Source organism: Aptenodytes forsteri, unplaced genomic scaffold (genome assembly GCF_000699145.1).
Source record: "Aptenodytes forsteri isolate BGI_AS27 unplaced genomic scaffold, ASM69914v1 Scaffold345, whole genome shotgun sequence".
NCBI lineage: Eukaryota > Metazoa > Chordata > Aves > Sphenisciformes > Spheniscidae > Aptenodytes > Aptenodytes forsteri.
Genome location: NW_008796186.1, coordinates 152,656 through 168,253, shown reverse-complemented (window position 1 = coordinate 168,253; position 15,598 = coordinate 152,656). Strand labels below are relative to the sequence as shown.

The following is a 15,598-nucleotide window of genomic DNA, read 5'->3' as shown; positions in this document are numbered from 1 at the left end:
TGCAAGACTTCTTGGTTACAAAAAGCACACAAGCTATTATCCCTCTCCCCTCCGTTCCTCGTCTGAGACTTTTCTGAGGGAGACTGGAATGATTTGAGAATTAAAGTCATCTCCAAAGACAGCAGCTTTTGATAAGAGATGCATTTAAGCCATCTTTCTACATAATAAATACTGTATAAATCCATAGGATACACAAAAATTTGACACTGGAAGAAATACACTTTTCACCAAGAAACTTGTGACAGATTTAGTTTAGAAAGTGCCCATTCACAATATAGTTCCATCATTTTCCGTTAACCACAGACATTTCAGTAGATGACATCAGTGAAGCTGACATATGACTAGGCACCAATGCCACCCTCTCCTCCCTATGACACACTTCGAGGTCGTTTCATAGAAGATTCCATTTACCACCAACACGTAATCTAATCTTGAAGTCTGACACAAACTAACTGTTAAAAGGTTTTAAGCTGCCATCAGAGCATTTAAGTGTATGACGCAAACTTGCTGAAACATGCTAACAAATACAGGCTATACACTATTTGTGTGCAATTTGGAATATAACTACTGCTTCTCAGTACAAAGTTCCTCACAGCAAGAAGTACTATTCTTCACTGAAAATAAGAAAAAAAGCGCTAAACTGCATTGTTATGAACAAGGTTACATATTATTCTAACTAGATCTAAGCTTTTTGGAACAAAAATTTCTCCATTTTAACATCCCAGAACCTCAAAGACTTCAATCTGCTTCAGCACTAAATCCTTATATATCCCTCTCCATTACTTTCCAACAGAACATGGCTTTGCCATGCTACACAGAACGACAAGAACATTCAAGCAATCTAGAATCTACTCACATCAGTTTTTAACGGCGCTTTCTCCAAAGTATCTTTGCCACTTCTGAATACTTATCCTGCTGTAGAAATCAATTTACAAAACGTCACATCCACACGCAGAGAGGCCACTGGCCCAAACATCTCTATTTCAGTTGCACACAGTAATAACAAAAGGTAACTGACAACTTATTTCCACATGTCTATATAAATAAACTAATGAGACCTCCAAATCAAAGGTAAATCAGCGACTCGTGAAATCATCTTTTCTTGACGGGACTCAAACTGTATTCTAGCAACATGAGTTTTACTTTTAGAAGGAAGTGCCACTGAAAGGTGAATTCCCTACAATACTGTATCTTATCACAAAGTGATTCAGCTTTTGAAATAACTTTTATTAAAGTATGACGTTCCAACTTTTCATGTTTTTAAATATTAAAATATATTAAGTTATTTTATAGATTTAAAAAGAGATAAGTTTGACAAGAAGTTACCCATTTGTGTTCAAGATAACTTTGGGACTTCTATCGCTTTTTGTAAACATCCATCTCACCATTAAATGATGAGCTGCAAAAGGTCAGAGGGGAATAGTTCTTTAGCACACCTGTTTCTCAAGCTGCATGTTCTTCTTAGGGACAGAAGAACTGTTGTGCTGTATACTCACACACAAAAACTGATACTAGAGAAATAAACCATTAGGTAAGCACATACACATTTCCAAAAAATAGTACTACTGCAGCACGAAACTGTAGAATCACTCAGCCACCAGGAAAGACAACAGTAACAATCCCATCATTTGATAATATGGCCTATACAGAGGACTGGCTACTCTATACTGCACTATACACATAGGAAGCAACAAGACATATAGGACTACAATCCCTCCGCTAAGAATAGGATTCTACTGAGAAAAACACTTTTTTTTTTAATTAGGAAAAATTTGAAATGAGATGATCAGAATACTTAGTATCTAGCTTAGGACCCACACAGAATCAGTAAAAATCAGGACGGCTTACAGGTTTGCACGTTCCTACACACCGCACTGTGAAAGTATCAGAAGTAAACAGGCTCTAAGTATCCAATTTACTGTGACATGAACACGCTCTCAGAGTCTATACACGTATCATTAGAGACAGTAGATTAATTGTTAATTGGTAGTAAGTCTTGACCACGGCATTCTCTCTTGACTGCTCTTTATCAGTGTCAGGTAGTAATCTAGTTGAACGCAACCTTATTTTTTTTCAGTAAAGAACTGTATAACACTAACTTTCAATATAATTGAGAACTGATATTTTTGGCATTAAGACAAAAGTGTGAGCTCAATAAAAACCAAAAGTGAAGATTAAATATATTTGCTACAATATTATACTGCTCAACTCCTGAATGGATTTATTTGCATGCACCTGTCCTTACAGGGAAATAGCAACGATTATCAAAAGATGTTACAAACTTTTACAACATATCAACCAGTGCATTATTGTTGCCCTAATAAACATATAAACACTAGTTATGTGTCCAAGAACACCTCTTACAGACACAAGTTTACTACCATTGTGGAGAGGAAAAAAAACCCCAACCTTTAAATCACTTTTTTTTTGTCAAGTGAAATTAGTGCTGGTATCATGTGCCAAACTAAGCTTTAGGAATGGATGTTTCATGTAAAAGGCTGACACAGGTAGCGTAAGACTCCCCATACCTCTGCAAACAATTGATACTATGGCTAGAATATCCACGTAACTCCCAAGCTCTACTGAGTATGACCAGAGCTCCTACTGGTGACAACCGATATTCATCCAGGAAGAACCGCAATGAACTCATTTCCTACTGGTAGCTGAGATAGCCTTGATTTACTGAAGCAGAATCTAAATTTGCAACTTAAATTGAGAAAGGTCTGATATCTTACTAGTCATTCAAACAGTTCAGCTTCTATTGTGGCTTAGGCTTAAACCCTTTGGCCAACAGACTGAAGTTCACAGAACTGCAGTTCTGCATTCTGAAAAACGGACTAAACCACCAAAGCTCAAGCTCACTCTAGTGAGGTAAATGAGTACTGCTTATATTAGGTATGTGAACAAAAATAAGGATCTGCATACTCGTGAAAGACTACATTATGTGATTGTAAATATCCAAACAAATTAAGGTTTCTGTGACAACAAAGAAATGCACTTGACCATTTACAGCAAAACAGATTTATACAATAACAACAAGTAACTTATGGCCTTGTCCACCTGCAAATGAATTCCTTCAGCAGGTTCACACAATATTTTGCTCAGTCATAAAAATATATATTATCTCTTTCCTTTAATATTTAGGTATATAAATATTTTACTGAAGAACATGCATCATTTAGATAAACAATTGCAAGAACATCCTCTGAAAACACAGGGTTCTTTGACATTTAGCAGTATAAAATGATTACATAAACATAGCTATTAAAGTCAAGAAAAACCAATACAGCAGTAAGCAGTCCATTGGGTGCTAGTCCAAAGAAATTAAGCACCTTTTGCAACAGGTTATATAATATATACACACACAGAGAATGCATTGTAAATGGAGCAAAAATAGCATCATTCCATCTGCATATTCTTCAGACTTGTTTGGACTCCAAACTTACTGTTCACTTTTCTGCTCTTGTTTTCCATTCAGCTCTTGGTCAACTCTGCTTAGCAAAGAAAGCAGTAAAATTAAAACTATGTTAAGGAGTAGTTTAGTTTGATAGCTCATATATTAAGCTCATATATTAAGCAAAAACTATTAATCTTAACAGGAAAACACAAAGTTTTTACATGGAAAAAGTTTTAGTAAATAAATATTAATTTTTTTATTGAATGCAGTCACAACAACGCTCTTTTAAAAACAAGTATCTATTTTCCTACCTCCCCCTAGAAATTAGTCAACATTATTAAGAAACCATTTAAATAACTATAGCATTCGAAAGAAAGCATATGAAAAGTGCAAGTGAAGTTTGACTACAGAAGAAAAAAAGCAGGTTCTGTGCTTTTATTAAATGAATGCAAGCAGGAATACAAGTTTACAGGTCACATGACAATACCGTCAAGCACTACTACTTTGATGAATTCATACACTGCAGAATAAGCACAAGATTACCTTTAATGTTATACTAATTAAGCCAAGAAGGTAACAGCAATAGTTGAATCAAAAGTTAAGTGGCTCCTTAACTGCAGTACTTTTTCTATTAAGTTCTAAGACTCTTGTAATTACCCAAGAAAAATTCACCACCATGCTGCTAAAACTGGTTTTTATTTGTTTGTGGTGTTTGGTTGTTTTGGTTTTTTTGGGGTTTTTTTATATCTGCAAACAAAATGCTGCTTTGCAGAAACCAGTGGATGGCTGACATGTCCTGCATGAGATGTACTTTTCCTCTTTACACTAAGAACAAGCTACAGTCTTAACTATATCTTCTGGAAAATAATTTGTTCATGGAGGTAAATTAATTTTAAAATCAACAGCAGTTCCGAAGTGAGAGAGGCTAAGGCCAAGTTTGTCTTCTAACAACCTAATTGTCTAACCTACCTGTCCAGTCTCTCAAACTATAACCAGACAGTTTTTCAAAATTATAAAATCAATGACAGCTCTTCTAGGCCATGAACCCATAAAAAGGGGAGGCAAGTTGTTTTGGGGTTTGGGGTTTTTTTTTTTGTTTTCAGCTGTAAGAACTGAACCTAAGTACATAAGGATCCAATAGGTCTGGAGCAGTGTTGTCTAAAAGCAACAGTCCTAGGCGAATACCTGTTCACCTGCACAGTGTGCAGCTGCAACTCATCCCTGTCCTCACTGCAGGATCTTAGGAAAGCATGTTTTGACATGACTTATAAGACTAATCACAGAAAGTATAAGAAAATATGGTAAGCTAATGCAAACAAGCTATGCATAAACAAACAGCTGACAATATAAATCCATAGAAGTGTATCATATTCTACCTTCCAAAGTGACTCATACGCACAGCCAAAGAATTCCTACTGCCATCTTCAACAAATTTAGTAACTAAACTTCAACACATCTCCTTTCCCCCCTATTATAATAAATAATGCCTACAACTGCTTTCAACCTGATTAAAGTCTTAGCATCAAATAGTGCTTTTGATCTCTCCTCTATACAAGCTTCACTTAGGAACATACTACTTTTTACAAAAGTGATGGTAGTGTAAGTCATATTGACAGGGACACTAAAAAGTGCTTGTTGTACTGGAGATTTTTAAAACTTTTTACATTACTGTTTGAATGTCTCAGGTTTGCATCTGAATACAATGGGCCTTGCAATAGAATTGGGCCAAATTATGCATGCTGGGGAAAAAAAAAAATCAAGCAGAACTGTTGTTCAATATGTACTGAAAGGGTTTCTTAAATTTGACAGGCTTAGTACTTCAGGTTACACACTGCAAAATTACCACTTAATTGGAGTAATTCTTAGAGAATGATCAACACTTGTCACTAGCTTTACCTGCTAGCCTTCAGAAAGAATTTACATTCCTTTTATTTTAATCTCTCAGTGTTCCTCTCTATATCCATTACCTAATTTAGACAATAACCCTCCCTCAATAGTTATGCACACACAGAGGAAGAGTAATTAAAAGAAAACAAGTTAGTAGAAAAACCTTTCAGAACATTTGTTAGTGACAGAGTGAAAAAAAAATAACGTATCCATTCAAAAAATTTCATCAGCTGCTGGAACAGCTTGAACAGTTAGCAGGAGACTGAAAATTAACAAAGTGAAAATCCAGTGTTTATTAGCAAGGAACATAGGCACTGCAAATACAAACAGCACTAAACATACTAATTTAGATTGCATCTGTGCAAGTTAACTAAAAAGGTAGTGAACACCAAAAATACAAAATGCAAGATTCAATATTAGAACTTCTTCCAGAGTTGCATCTTTGCTGATGCATAGCTTCAACTTAGCACCTAAAAACAGCTCTTCCTTCAGACGTCACTTCTTGTTAGAAACTGAAACTTGATTTAATCGATTCATACGGAAGCACTACCTTTGCCTCTTGAAGATTCAGTTGAGAATCCACGTATCCCCTTAAAAGTGAGCATCTCATGTAAGAGAGTAATGGAGACTATTCACAAATACCCATTTGAACATCCAGGGTGAGTTCTTTTAGATTATATACTGTACTTGCAGGCAGTATAGTTACTTTCACACATTAAAAACTTAGATCGATTCATACGGAAGCACTACCTTTGCCTCTTGAAGATTCAGTTGAGAATCCACGTATCCCCTTAAAAGTGAGCATCTCATGTAAGAGAGTAATGGAGACTATTCACAAATATCCATTTGAACATCCAGGGTGAGTTCTTTTAGCTTATATACTGTACTTGCAGGCAGTATAGTTACTTTCACACATTAAAAACTTAGTCACTAGTGCATGCTTATATTTACAAATGCTTATTCCTTTATGCAAGCCAATCAACTGGGAGTTAGTTGCAGTGCAAATCATCTTATCTAGATGCAACCCTAATCAAAATATGAATATACCTTTTCTGTTTCTTTCTAAACTTTTCTTCTTCATACCTTGGTGAAGAAAAGTTTGATTTCAGTAAACATAACATACGAAGGCCAAATTCAACAGAAGCTGCAAACTGGTATTATAGTGTCAATACAGTTTGTAAAAACATACCAAGTTTTGAAACTGATATAATTAAGAAAAAATATATTGTACCTCCAACATTTATAAGCATTAAACAAGAAGCATTAAGATTTAGTTACTATGACGTAACATGAATTCAGTACAACTTCTTGTACAGTATTAACATCCATCACTAAAATTTAAAGTCTGTATTCATAACAGTTTGAAGCCAGATATAATCCTCCACCCAAGTCTGAGAATTAATTCCATGAGTCAACTGAGTTCAGCCTTTGCAGGACAGTTAAAGGTTCATCAATACAGAAAGGAGTCTCTTTCAAGACTTGGAATGACAGTCTGAATATTCATAACACATCCTTCAAAAACCCCAGTTAAAAAAATATTCCAAAGATAGCACAAGGCTGCTTCAGTGTTGTCACGTCTTTCCTCCCCACCCCAAGAAAACTGCGTTTTCTCTATTTTATAAAAAGTTAAATTGTGCAGCTGATACCAGCTGAATGTTTACTGCAATAGCCAGCCATTTGCAGGGGTTGGGGAGGGATTTGCGGACTTGTCCAACATGGATGTGCCCCTCTGTCCACACAGTGAGACTATGCCGTCTTTCCTTATGGAGTTCCCAGTCTGTGATCATGTATTGTAATGCATACTCTATAGGTTTTGTACATTATACCCTCTAATAGGCTCATCAATTTATCATCACAATTGTTAGTATTTTCATCTGCCCTTTTTAAGACCCAAGTTTATAGTTTCTACTCTATTACGGCACCCACAAATGCTATTGACAAAAGTATCATCATCATATTTGAGAACAGAGTTGTGCTGACGTTAAAATGAGTATTTATATCTGGAGGGAAGGAAGAAGAGAAAACCAAGGACACTGATGCCACCTTCACCTCTTCAAAGCAGTTTTAGAACTGTTATGGGTAGGGATTCAGCTTTTTTCCACCACAGCTCTTCTTTTAAATGAAATCCCAATCCAAGTGATATTTCACCACTTGTTCCACATTTTAACATGAATACTGAAGATACTATAAATAACTTCAGTATCAGCTTGCCCAGAGTTTCTCACTCACAAGCCAGTTCAGCATACTAAGGGGTAGAACAACTGGAACGAGGCCTTGTCTCTAGAAGACTAATTGACACACCACAACTTGGTAATTACGTAAGGCACTATCTGTGAAAATCCCTATACATTAACATTTTGACTATCCATGCTACTGCATACCAAACTGTAGTTAGCAATGTGGTCAGACATGGATACTCCTCCTAGAGATAGCAATTATCTGAGTTAAATTAAATTTTATTAAATACATAGTATTACATTCAAACCAATCATTGAATACAATATATACCAGTTCTAAAACATGATCAGTGTAGAACATGTTTGAATAATAAAACGTACTGTTTTATGCATTCTGGGATGCCAACGTATTCCATGGGGATGAGTTCAGCTAGTTCTGCCAGGGTAAAGACATACCTAATTTTCTGGCTGAATTTTGAGCTGTGGAAAAACAAATGCAGGGTACGGTTACAACTTAAAATATTTTCAGTAGGTCAATATTAAAACAGTGTTTGAACTTTAATGTAAATATTTGTTAGGATTTATTTTTTTTTTTAAATAAAAAGAAATAGCTTCCAGATTATTACCTAATAAAAGGTTTTGTGATGGCCAGAAGTGTTCTGATGAACCAAGATGGATGAACTATGATTAATGATTTCAGATTTTTCCTTAACCTGAAGAATTCAAACAGCGGACATAATTACTAGAACAAAAAGGCTGCATGACAACAAGGGTTTTTTTAACATATAAAAAGTATGTTTTTGCAAACACAACTGTCACATAAATCTAGTATTCTGACATTCCATTATTAGCAATCACCATCTGCCGGAAGAAAAAAATACCACACAACTGTATAGTCAAAATTTAAGATGTAGTATCAGTTTGACAACAATGACAAGGAAATAACATTCCAGAAAGAAGATTCTTTGGATCTTTTTACACAACTAAGGATGAAGTGGTTCACGAAGGACCTCCCTTATTACTTTACCATATTAATACATGAAGTTTTAAGGATATTCTACATGGTAACAGTATTCAGTATTCTAACACTACTATTATATCCAAGCAACCTGCTCTAGTTGAAGATGTCCCTGCCCACGGCAGGGGGGTTGGACTAGATGACCTTTAGAGGTCCCTTCCAACCCAAACTAGTCTATGATTCTATTTTCACAACAAAAAACAAACAACAAAAAGCCAGGCATGCCTGTAGCACTATTCCACATTGTCTAGCTTAGGAAGAGGTTTTCAATACACCAATTTGCTTAATTAGATCTTGATCAGTCAGTACCAGACACCACATTAAACAGCAGTTTTTCCTAAATATGTATGACAATATTCACATGCTCAGCAAAAGAAAACACTGCAGAGCTTCTTACCTTCTATCAATTTGCTGGTAACATTTCCTAAGCCAGCCTAAACTTGGCATTTTTCTCCGTGTTGTTGCACCATTCAGGTAAACTATCATATAGTTCTCTGCTACTAACAACTCTAAAGTGCCAATTACATACCTGCAGAGACAAGCAAAAAAACTTTCAACTGAAGACCTGTGGATATTAAAGTAATTCCTAGTGGCGCTCAAATATATTTAAAAAACAGAGTTGGCAACAGTGTTGAGCAAAATCTAATAATTTTTTTCCTTCTCCTGGAAGCAGATGTAGTTGCTTTTCTATGTTACCTTTCCCTCATCAGAAATATAAAAAGCTTCATTAAAAAAGAGAAAGGAGTAATTGCCCTTACATTAAAATGCTAAGTTTCACAATGTGAAATTAGGACAGTATTCAGAGGCAGATGATGACTTACTTAAATAGATTGTCCATTAGGTATCTGTAGTTAGGCTGGCTGCTTTCAGGCATAAAGCAAACAGCAAACACAACAATGGCATTTAACCCATCACCATAATAACCTAAAAACAAAGAAAAAAGCAGCAGTAGTGACAAAGGTGACTATACACTGACTACATTTACACAAAGTCAAGCACATTCAGTAAGCTTTTTCATTATTTACCTTAAAGAGATTTACAAACATCTATTCTATATGGACGGATTCATACAGTTACAGAAAACCTCAAGATTTCTTTTTCAAGTTTGTCTGCTTCTAAAGAAATAGCTGAAGTGAATGTAAATCAAATGCTGTACCTACAATCAACATCTCAGTATAGAATTTCAGTATATTTAATAACATTTTATATGGTCAACTTTTCTTCCAACCTTAACTCCACAGACTGCTGGGAAGAGTCATTAATTAATTTATGCCTTATTAGATCTACAGTTAATGCTTTCAACACTCTTAAAACCAAGAAATTATACTGGTAGCACTGACACTGTAGAACAGGTAAGTACATCTTATTACATACGTGCATGTCAGTAGCTTCATCTGAACATGTGTACATTTTGAAACTTTAGTTTAATAGGGAAAAAATATTAAATCAACCATATGCCTTAATACTGCAACAAATGAATCATCACGAGTCTTTATGCCCCAAAGCTCTTCCCGTGCCACCCCAACTCAGCTTAAAGAAGTAGTTTCTCAACAGTTCCCCTCAGCACATCACTAATCCTTACCACCATGACTGATAACTTTTTTGTATGGTTCAATTGCCTTCATGTCCACCCTATGGTCCTGTTCTCCAATCCTAAACATTCGCCAGCGTCGACCATCATCTTTCTCCTCTGCCGCAGTGTATTCAGTAAGTGATCCTTTCCTAATTACATCAGTAGTTTTTGGTTTTGGAAGATCATCTGCCAAAATTAAAACATGTTCAAGATCCATTATGAATACTATGTATAGTGACAATCAATTACACCACAGGTTAACCACTTTGCTATCTAATCTATTTTAATATTCTTTAGCCAGTCAGACATATCAGCTGCCTTAGTTCCTTCAGTCGTTACAAAATAGGACCTCACGGGTGTCATACATATTTTATCAAAATACTCTTATCCATTGCCTGTAATTTTCTATGCTGAAGCACACGACAAATTTCCATTCACGTAGGAAGCCTATTTAATTGTAGGCTTTCAGAACACAGACCTTGATGAATTTCACCAAAATAGACAAAGTGGTTAACTCCAATGATAATTACACAGGTTGCTTGATCACAGATTTACATAAAAGCATGATTTAAAACATTGACAGTACCTTGCAAGCAGACATGCAGGCAAATCTATTAGAAATTAAATCTAATTCACGTGTGTGCAATCAATATATATGAAATTTATGCTGACAGCAATCTGTAAAACAATTTGCTCCAATTAAATGATGATTCTTGACTTTGTTGCATAGACCTTACCCAAAGCGAGAAAAACCTACTGCAAGTTAGTTGTCTGTTCCCAAGACAAAGCTGTTAATTGAAACTATCCTTCCAGGAAAATGAAGGCAGCAGCATTAAAGGAAGAAGAGACAGAAACCCTTTTCAGCCACTTTTAAAAACAAGGCACAAACATTTGGAACATTTCCTTCGCATCATTGTAAAACTAACCCTAAATACCAATTCTTCTTCACTAAAATGGTGAAAATCCTTTTACACAGGTAAACCCACAGTCTCTATTATGAAAACTTCACCTGCAATATGTCTTTAGCTATTTAAAAAAAAATCCCATATTCTAAAGAGTGTTTCCTTCTCCATTTATAAGCTATCTTGGAATGAAGAACAGGTAGTGTTTCATACGTAACAGTGAAAAGAGAGCTTCCTGTTTACTCAGGAATTAAAATTATTTTATTTCTAGAATAAAAAAAATAAAAATACCATTCAGTCCTCCTTAAATAAAGGCTTGCAATTCATCCATTTCTGTCTAGCTAATCTATAATCTATATACCTTTATATGGTTCACCTCCATTTAAAACTGATCTATAATACATGTAGAACACCGTTGATAACTTTTTTCCCCAGGTTGGTTCTTAAAAACATAGTGCAACAGTGAGCGTTTTCCATAACTTCGAGTCTTACAGGTGTTTAATGACATTCACCTAAGTTTATTTGGAGTTACAGCTATTATGCTGCCTGCTTACTAATCCGTGGAGGTCTGATTTGCTCTTTAAAAATTCATTGTGCCTATTTCCAATTTCTAATCTAATCACTTCCTTTATATTTTTCCTCTTGTAATATTGAGTCACTGTTATTTCCCACCTGAAAAACTGTTGACCTGCACATAAGAAAATAGAAATATTTTAGGGCAGACAGAAGTAACAAAAAATACTTACCTTCCCATTCAAACTCATTGCTATTTTCTGAAGGAGTATCTAAATCGTCCAAATCAATCTCTCCACTCTCATCCAAATCATCAGACAAAACAGATTCCTCACTGTGATCCAAAGTTAAGCTAATATCTGGAGCCATTAATTTCTTCCTCACTTTCTTTCCATTAACCTCTGTATTTAAAAAAGCAAATTATTTATTTTCAAAGCTAAAGTGAGTTTAGATAAGCATATTACCAAGACAGAAGAGCAGAGTGCTTTCTCAAAATGCATTGTAAGTTAATGCCCATAATTCAAACTACGTATCTTTGGAAGAATTAAACACAGGGTGCAGAGAACAGCACTTGGAGGTCAAAGTTCTCAAGTCCTCAAGACTGTAAGTTTACCCGATTGCATACACACTATGATCACAGTGGTAGACCACCATACTCCCTACAGAAGAAAAACCTGAAGTGCTGCCACCACCTAAGCAACTATTACCTGTGCTAGCTATATTAAAGTGTACCACGAGTTGTTCTAGATATTATACTAAATAAGTCTTGCAAATAACACAATAGATTCATGTCCCTAGCCCTTGCTTTTGTTAGCTATTGGTAACATCATAACCATCTTTGATGAAACAAAAAGTATACAAGCTGCAAAAAAAAGAAGGCTGACAGACAACAGTGAGGACAGAATATCAAAGAAACTATTAGGTGAATACACAGCATGCTTTGAGAGACAAGGCAAATACTCGCATGATTTAGACAGCAGTTGAAAGCAGGGAATAAAATAAAATGACTGATCCAGCAGTGGAAACGCCACAACTAAAGCAGACAGACAAGATCCAAAAAATTTAAAAATGTTAAAAAAAAACTCCAGACATCTGCATTATTTCCCCTCTGACCATTTGGACAGGCAACGTTCTTAAAAGGCCACAAAGGTCTGAAATTTGGAGCGAAACTAAGGTAGGCCCTAACTGATGCACAGAAGCCAAATAATGAACCAAGATTTTAAGACAGGTGAGGAAGTGAGTGCAATAATTCATTTTTGTCCAGTATTACCTGGATAGCTCTGTTCACAGGGAGGATGAAGAGTCTCATATTTTATTCCAAAACCCTTTTCTTTCTAGACAAGATGTTTATAACACCGTTCACATACAGAAATGTTATTTAGAATGCTGTTTCCTCAAGCCTGACTCAAAAAAAAACAACCCACCAACCCCCACCCCCCCAAAAACACCCTAAAACAAAATAGAGCTTTCAAACAGCCATCTAAGCAGGAAGCAGTCAGCTTGACTGGAGTAGAACGTTCTTACCAGCTTCACTTTCCGTTCCAGCTGCAGCCAATATATCTGCCTCAACAGGATCATCCTCTGGCAGGGGCCTGGTGCACAAAGTAGAAACTATTGTTACAAAACTTCTTTTTTTTAAATAGCCAGCTAAATGCCAAATATTTAGATACACACTGCAAAAAAACCACTGTGGGATAGTACTGAAATAAATTTACTTGTAGCCTAAGTTCAAGCTTTCAGTAAATAAAGCACCAAAGTAGCAGAAAATTCCTTTACAGCATTCAAGCGACCATCTGTTGATGTGACAAATGCCAAAATACTGGTTGCTATTAGTGTCATCCTTAAGAAAATTTGTCATATTTTTGCTTGAGAAAATTTAACATTAAATACATTACCGAAGTAGTTTAGTCATGTTATTATAGAATACCTCTGAAGCCAGATGTTTTAGTTTCTTTGTAGGCCCAAGCATCACTAGCAGTCTTAACTGTTAAAAATTTTCCTCAGTAATGTTGCTTAATGAAATATTTGGGCCTTCAGACACTGGTAATAATATGCAAACAATGTAGTTGCAAAAGATTACCACAGACAACAAAGCCAAACTTACAAATTTTCACTTTAGTAACATTGGAAACTTCAACAGTGGCATTCCCGTATTACTTACATGTGAACATGAAGCGATCCCTTTCCAGACCATGAAGAAACGTGCCACAAACCCTTTTCAAGACTACTACATTAATGGAAATCACTTCAAGATTATTACTGAGCATTAGTTCACCAGGAAGATAAAGAGGTAACTTATTCTGGATGTTATGCATTTGATTTACTTAAAAAAAAATAAAAACCTTGGAAAATCTTCATCTTGCCATTCTTCCTTAAACTCAACACCTTCCATTCTCCAGCCAACTTGAATTGCTAATAGAGATTCCTGATCAGCCAGAACCTCTTGTCTTCAGGACAGCGGGCTAAAGAGGAGCTGCAGGAACATAATAGAAGATGCTAGTTCAATACTACTGTAATTCCCATACTTGCAACACATCCCTTCACTTATCACTAAGTTGAGGTATTATGCAAGGAAAAAAAAAACAGGGAAAAGTTTATGGTTTGTTTCCATATTTTTTTTTCCCCATACAAAACTGCTTATGGAATCGTTTATCATACAGTAATTTAGGTTGGGAGGGATCTCAGGTAGTCCAATGCCCTGCTCAAGCAGGATCAACCTCTCAAGTTAAAATCAAGGCCCTGAGCAACCCGATATATCATTTAGGATTACACCAGTTCACTCCAAACTGTAAGAAACCTGACAGCTCTCTGGATTCTATAAGAGATATTGAATAAGTGTATATTTTGAGAAAAACACCCAGATGGTGAGATCTAAAATACAACCCAGTTCTTAAAAAACCCAAACACTTTAAAGATAACTATTTCAGAAAGTGTTTTCAGAGAACTCACCCTGTGATGCGCAAGTCAAGCTGTGTTTTTTCAGGCTCACCCATCACCAGCAACAAGGAATCCCCAATATCGGAAGATAATAAACCATTCTGCTGACATACAAGTCCAAGCCAGTTGAAGCTCTTGACTGCGTTGGTTCTAAAGATTGGCAGGAACAGGTAAACTTATCAATGAAGATGTTAAGAAAATCAACACTAATCAAAACAGGAAACAATGATATTTTTAAATGCAAAGAAGCAATCAACACAGAACACCAGTAAGTACAAAGTTTGAATGGAATCATACTGAATGCAATCATACTGCTAATTAAGCCAGAGAGAATTTATTTTTTAAGTGGCTAAAAGAAACAAGTTAGACTTACTGTGCTGTAGGATCACTTTTCACGACAAATCTCAACTTCTCTTCTGACCTGATTACAACCACAGACTGATTTTAAAATGTCCTGCAATGCTTAAAGCTACACTACACAAGCTGATCAACAAATAAAATTTAAGAGACTGATTTTTTTGGTAAAACTGCAGTACCAGAGACAAATTAAACACTAATGATGAAAATTTAAGCTTATTTTACTGACATTTCCCTGCTTCCCTCACCCAGGAAATTGAAATAAAATTTCTAGAAGGTAGCAACCTGGTTCCTCTTAAGGGTCAGACTCTCCTCGTTTGAATCGTTCAAGCTCCTGCACCACTCAGGTTCTGGCAATATGTGCCTGTGCACACGATCTCCAAGAAGTTGCCCCCAGAACTGTCCTCCCAGTTCTCCCTCTTTGTATTTGTCCTTTTTGACTAATACGGTGTTTGGGGTAGTTTCTTGCTGCTTGAGTCATATAACTTTCCTCATGAAACACGTCTTCTCTTTCATTAAGATGTTGATATTCTCAGCATACAGTTTCTCCTGGGTACTAACCTGCGGAGTGTTTGCAACAATGAATTTTAAATATTTGCTTGGAGATAAGATCATATTTTGATCAGTAGTAACAGTGAATATGTGCATAGTTCTTTATGCATTTGTTTCGGGACACTGAGATGAAGCACAAGAAGTTTCACAAGGTACCCTACGCAGTCAAGAGAATGCAGTGGTTACAATCAGTATGGAACAGACCATCTGATGCAAATAAGCAGTTCACTGTAAACAAACAGACACTAAACCTAAAAGAAAATCTAAACTGATTACTTTATTCTT

General features: G+C 35.8%; 1 protein-coding gene across 2 annotated transcripts; it reads right to left on the bottom strand.

The window, feature by feature from the left end:
- Positions 1-847: 847 nt before the first annotated feature.
- BNIP2 (BCL2 interacting protein 2) lies at positions 848-15,300 on the bottom strand. 2 transcript variants are annotated; one of them, XM_009287823.2, is made up of 12 exons: positions 15,047-15,299; positions 14,417-14,554; positions 13,810-13,940; positions 12,992-13,059; positions 11,701-11,868; positions 10,062-10,238; positions 9,301-9,403; positions 8,877-9,008; positions 8,088-8,174; positions 7,843-7,941; positions 6,332-6,367; positions 848-3,491 (listed from the first exon to the last, which is right to left on the bottom strand). In XM_009287823.2, the coding sequence occupies exons 3-12, from the start codon at positions 13,857-13,859 to the stop codon at positions 3,443-3,445; spliced, it is 969 nt and encodes a 322-aa protein (XP_009286098.1). In that variant the 5' UTR covers positions 13,860-13,940; positions 14,417-14,554; positions 15,047-15,299; the 3' UTR covers positions 848-3,442. The 2 variants fall into 2 exon arrangements, with proteins under 2 accessions (XP_009286098.1, XP_009286099.1); XM_009287824.2 differs by lacking the exon at positions 6,332-6,367 and having other exon boundaries at positions 15,047-15,300.
- Positions 15,301-15,598: the final 298 nt, after the last annotated feature.

What these genes read in the sequence shown, in the direction of transcription:
- BNIP2 (XM_009287823.2), bottom strand. Translation starts at nt 13,859, where the DNA reads ATGGAAGGTGTTGAGTTTAAGGAAGAATGGCAAGATGAAGATTTTCCA. An exon ending in CAAGATGAAGATTTTCCAAG is followed by an intron (nt 13,060 to 13,809) that starts GTTTTTATTTTT and finishes TTTGTGCACCAG; the next exon opens with GCCCCTGCCAGAGGATGATC. An exon ending in CAATGAGTTTGAATGGGAAG is followed by an intron (nt 10,239 to 11,700) that starts GTAAGTATTTTT and finishes TAATTTTGGCAG; the next exon opens with ATGATCTTCCAAAACCAAAA.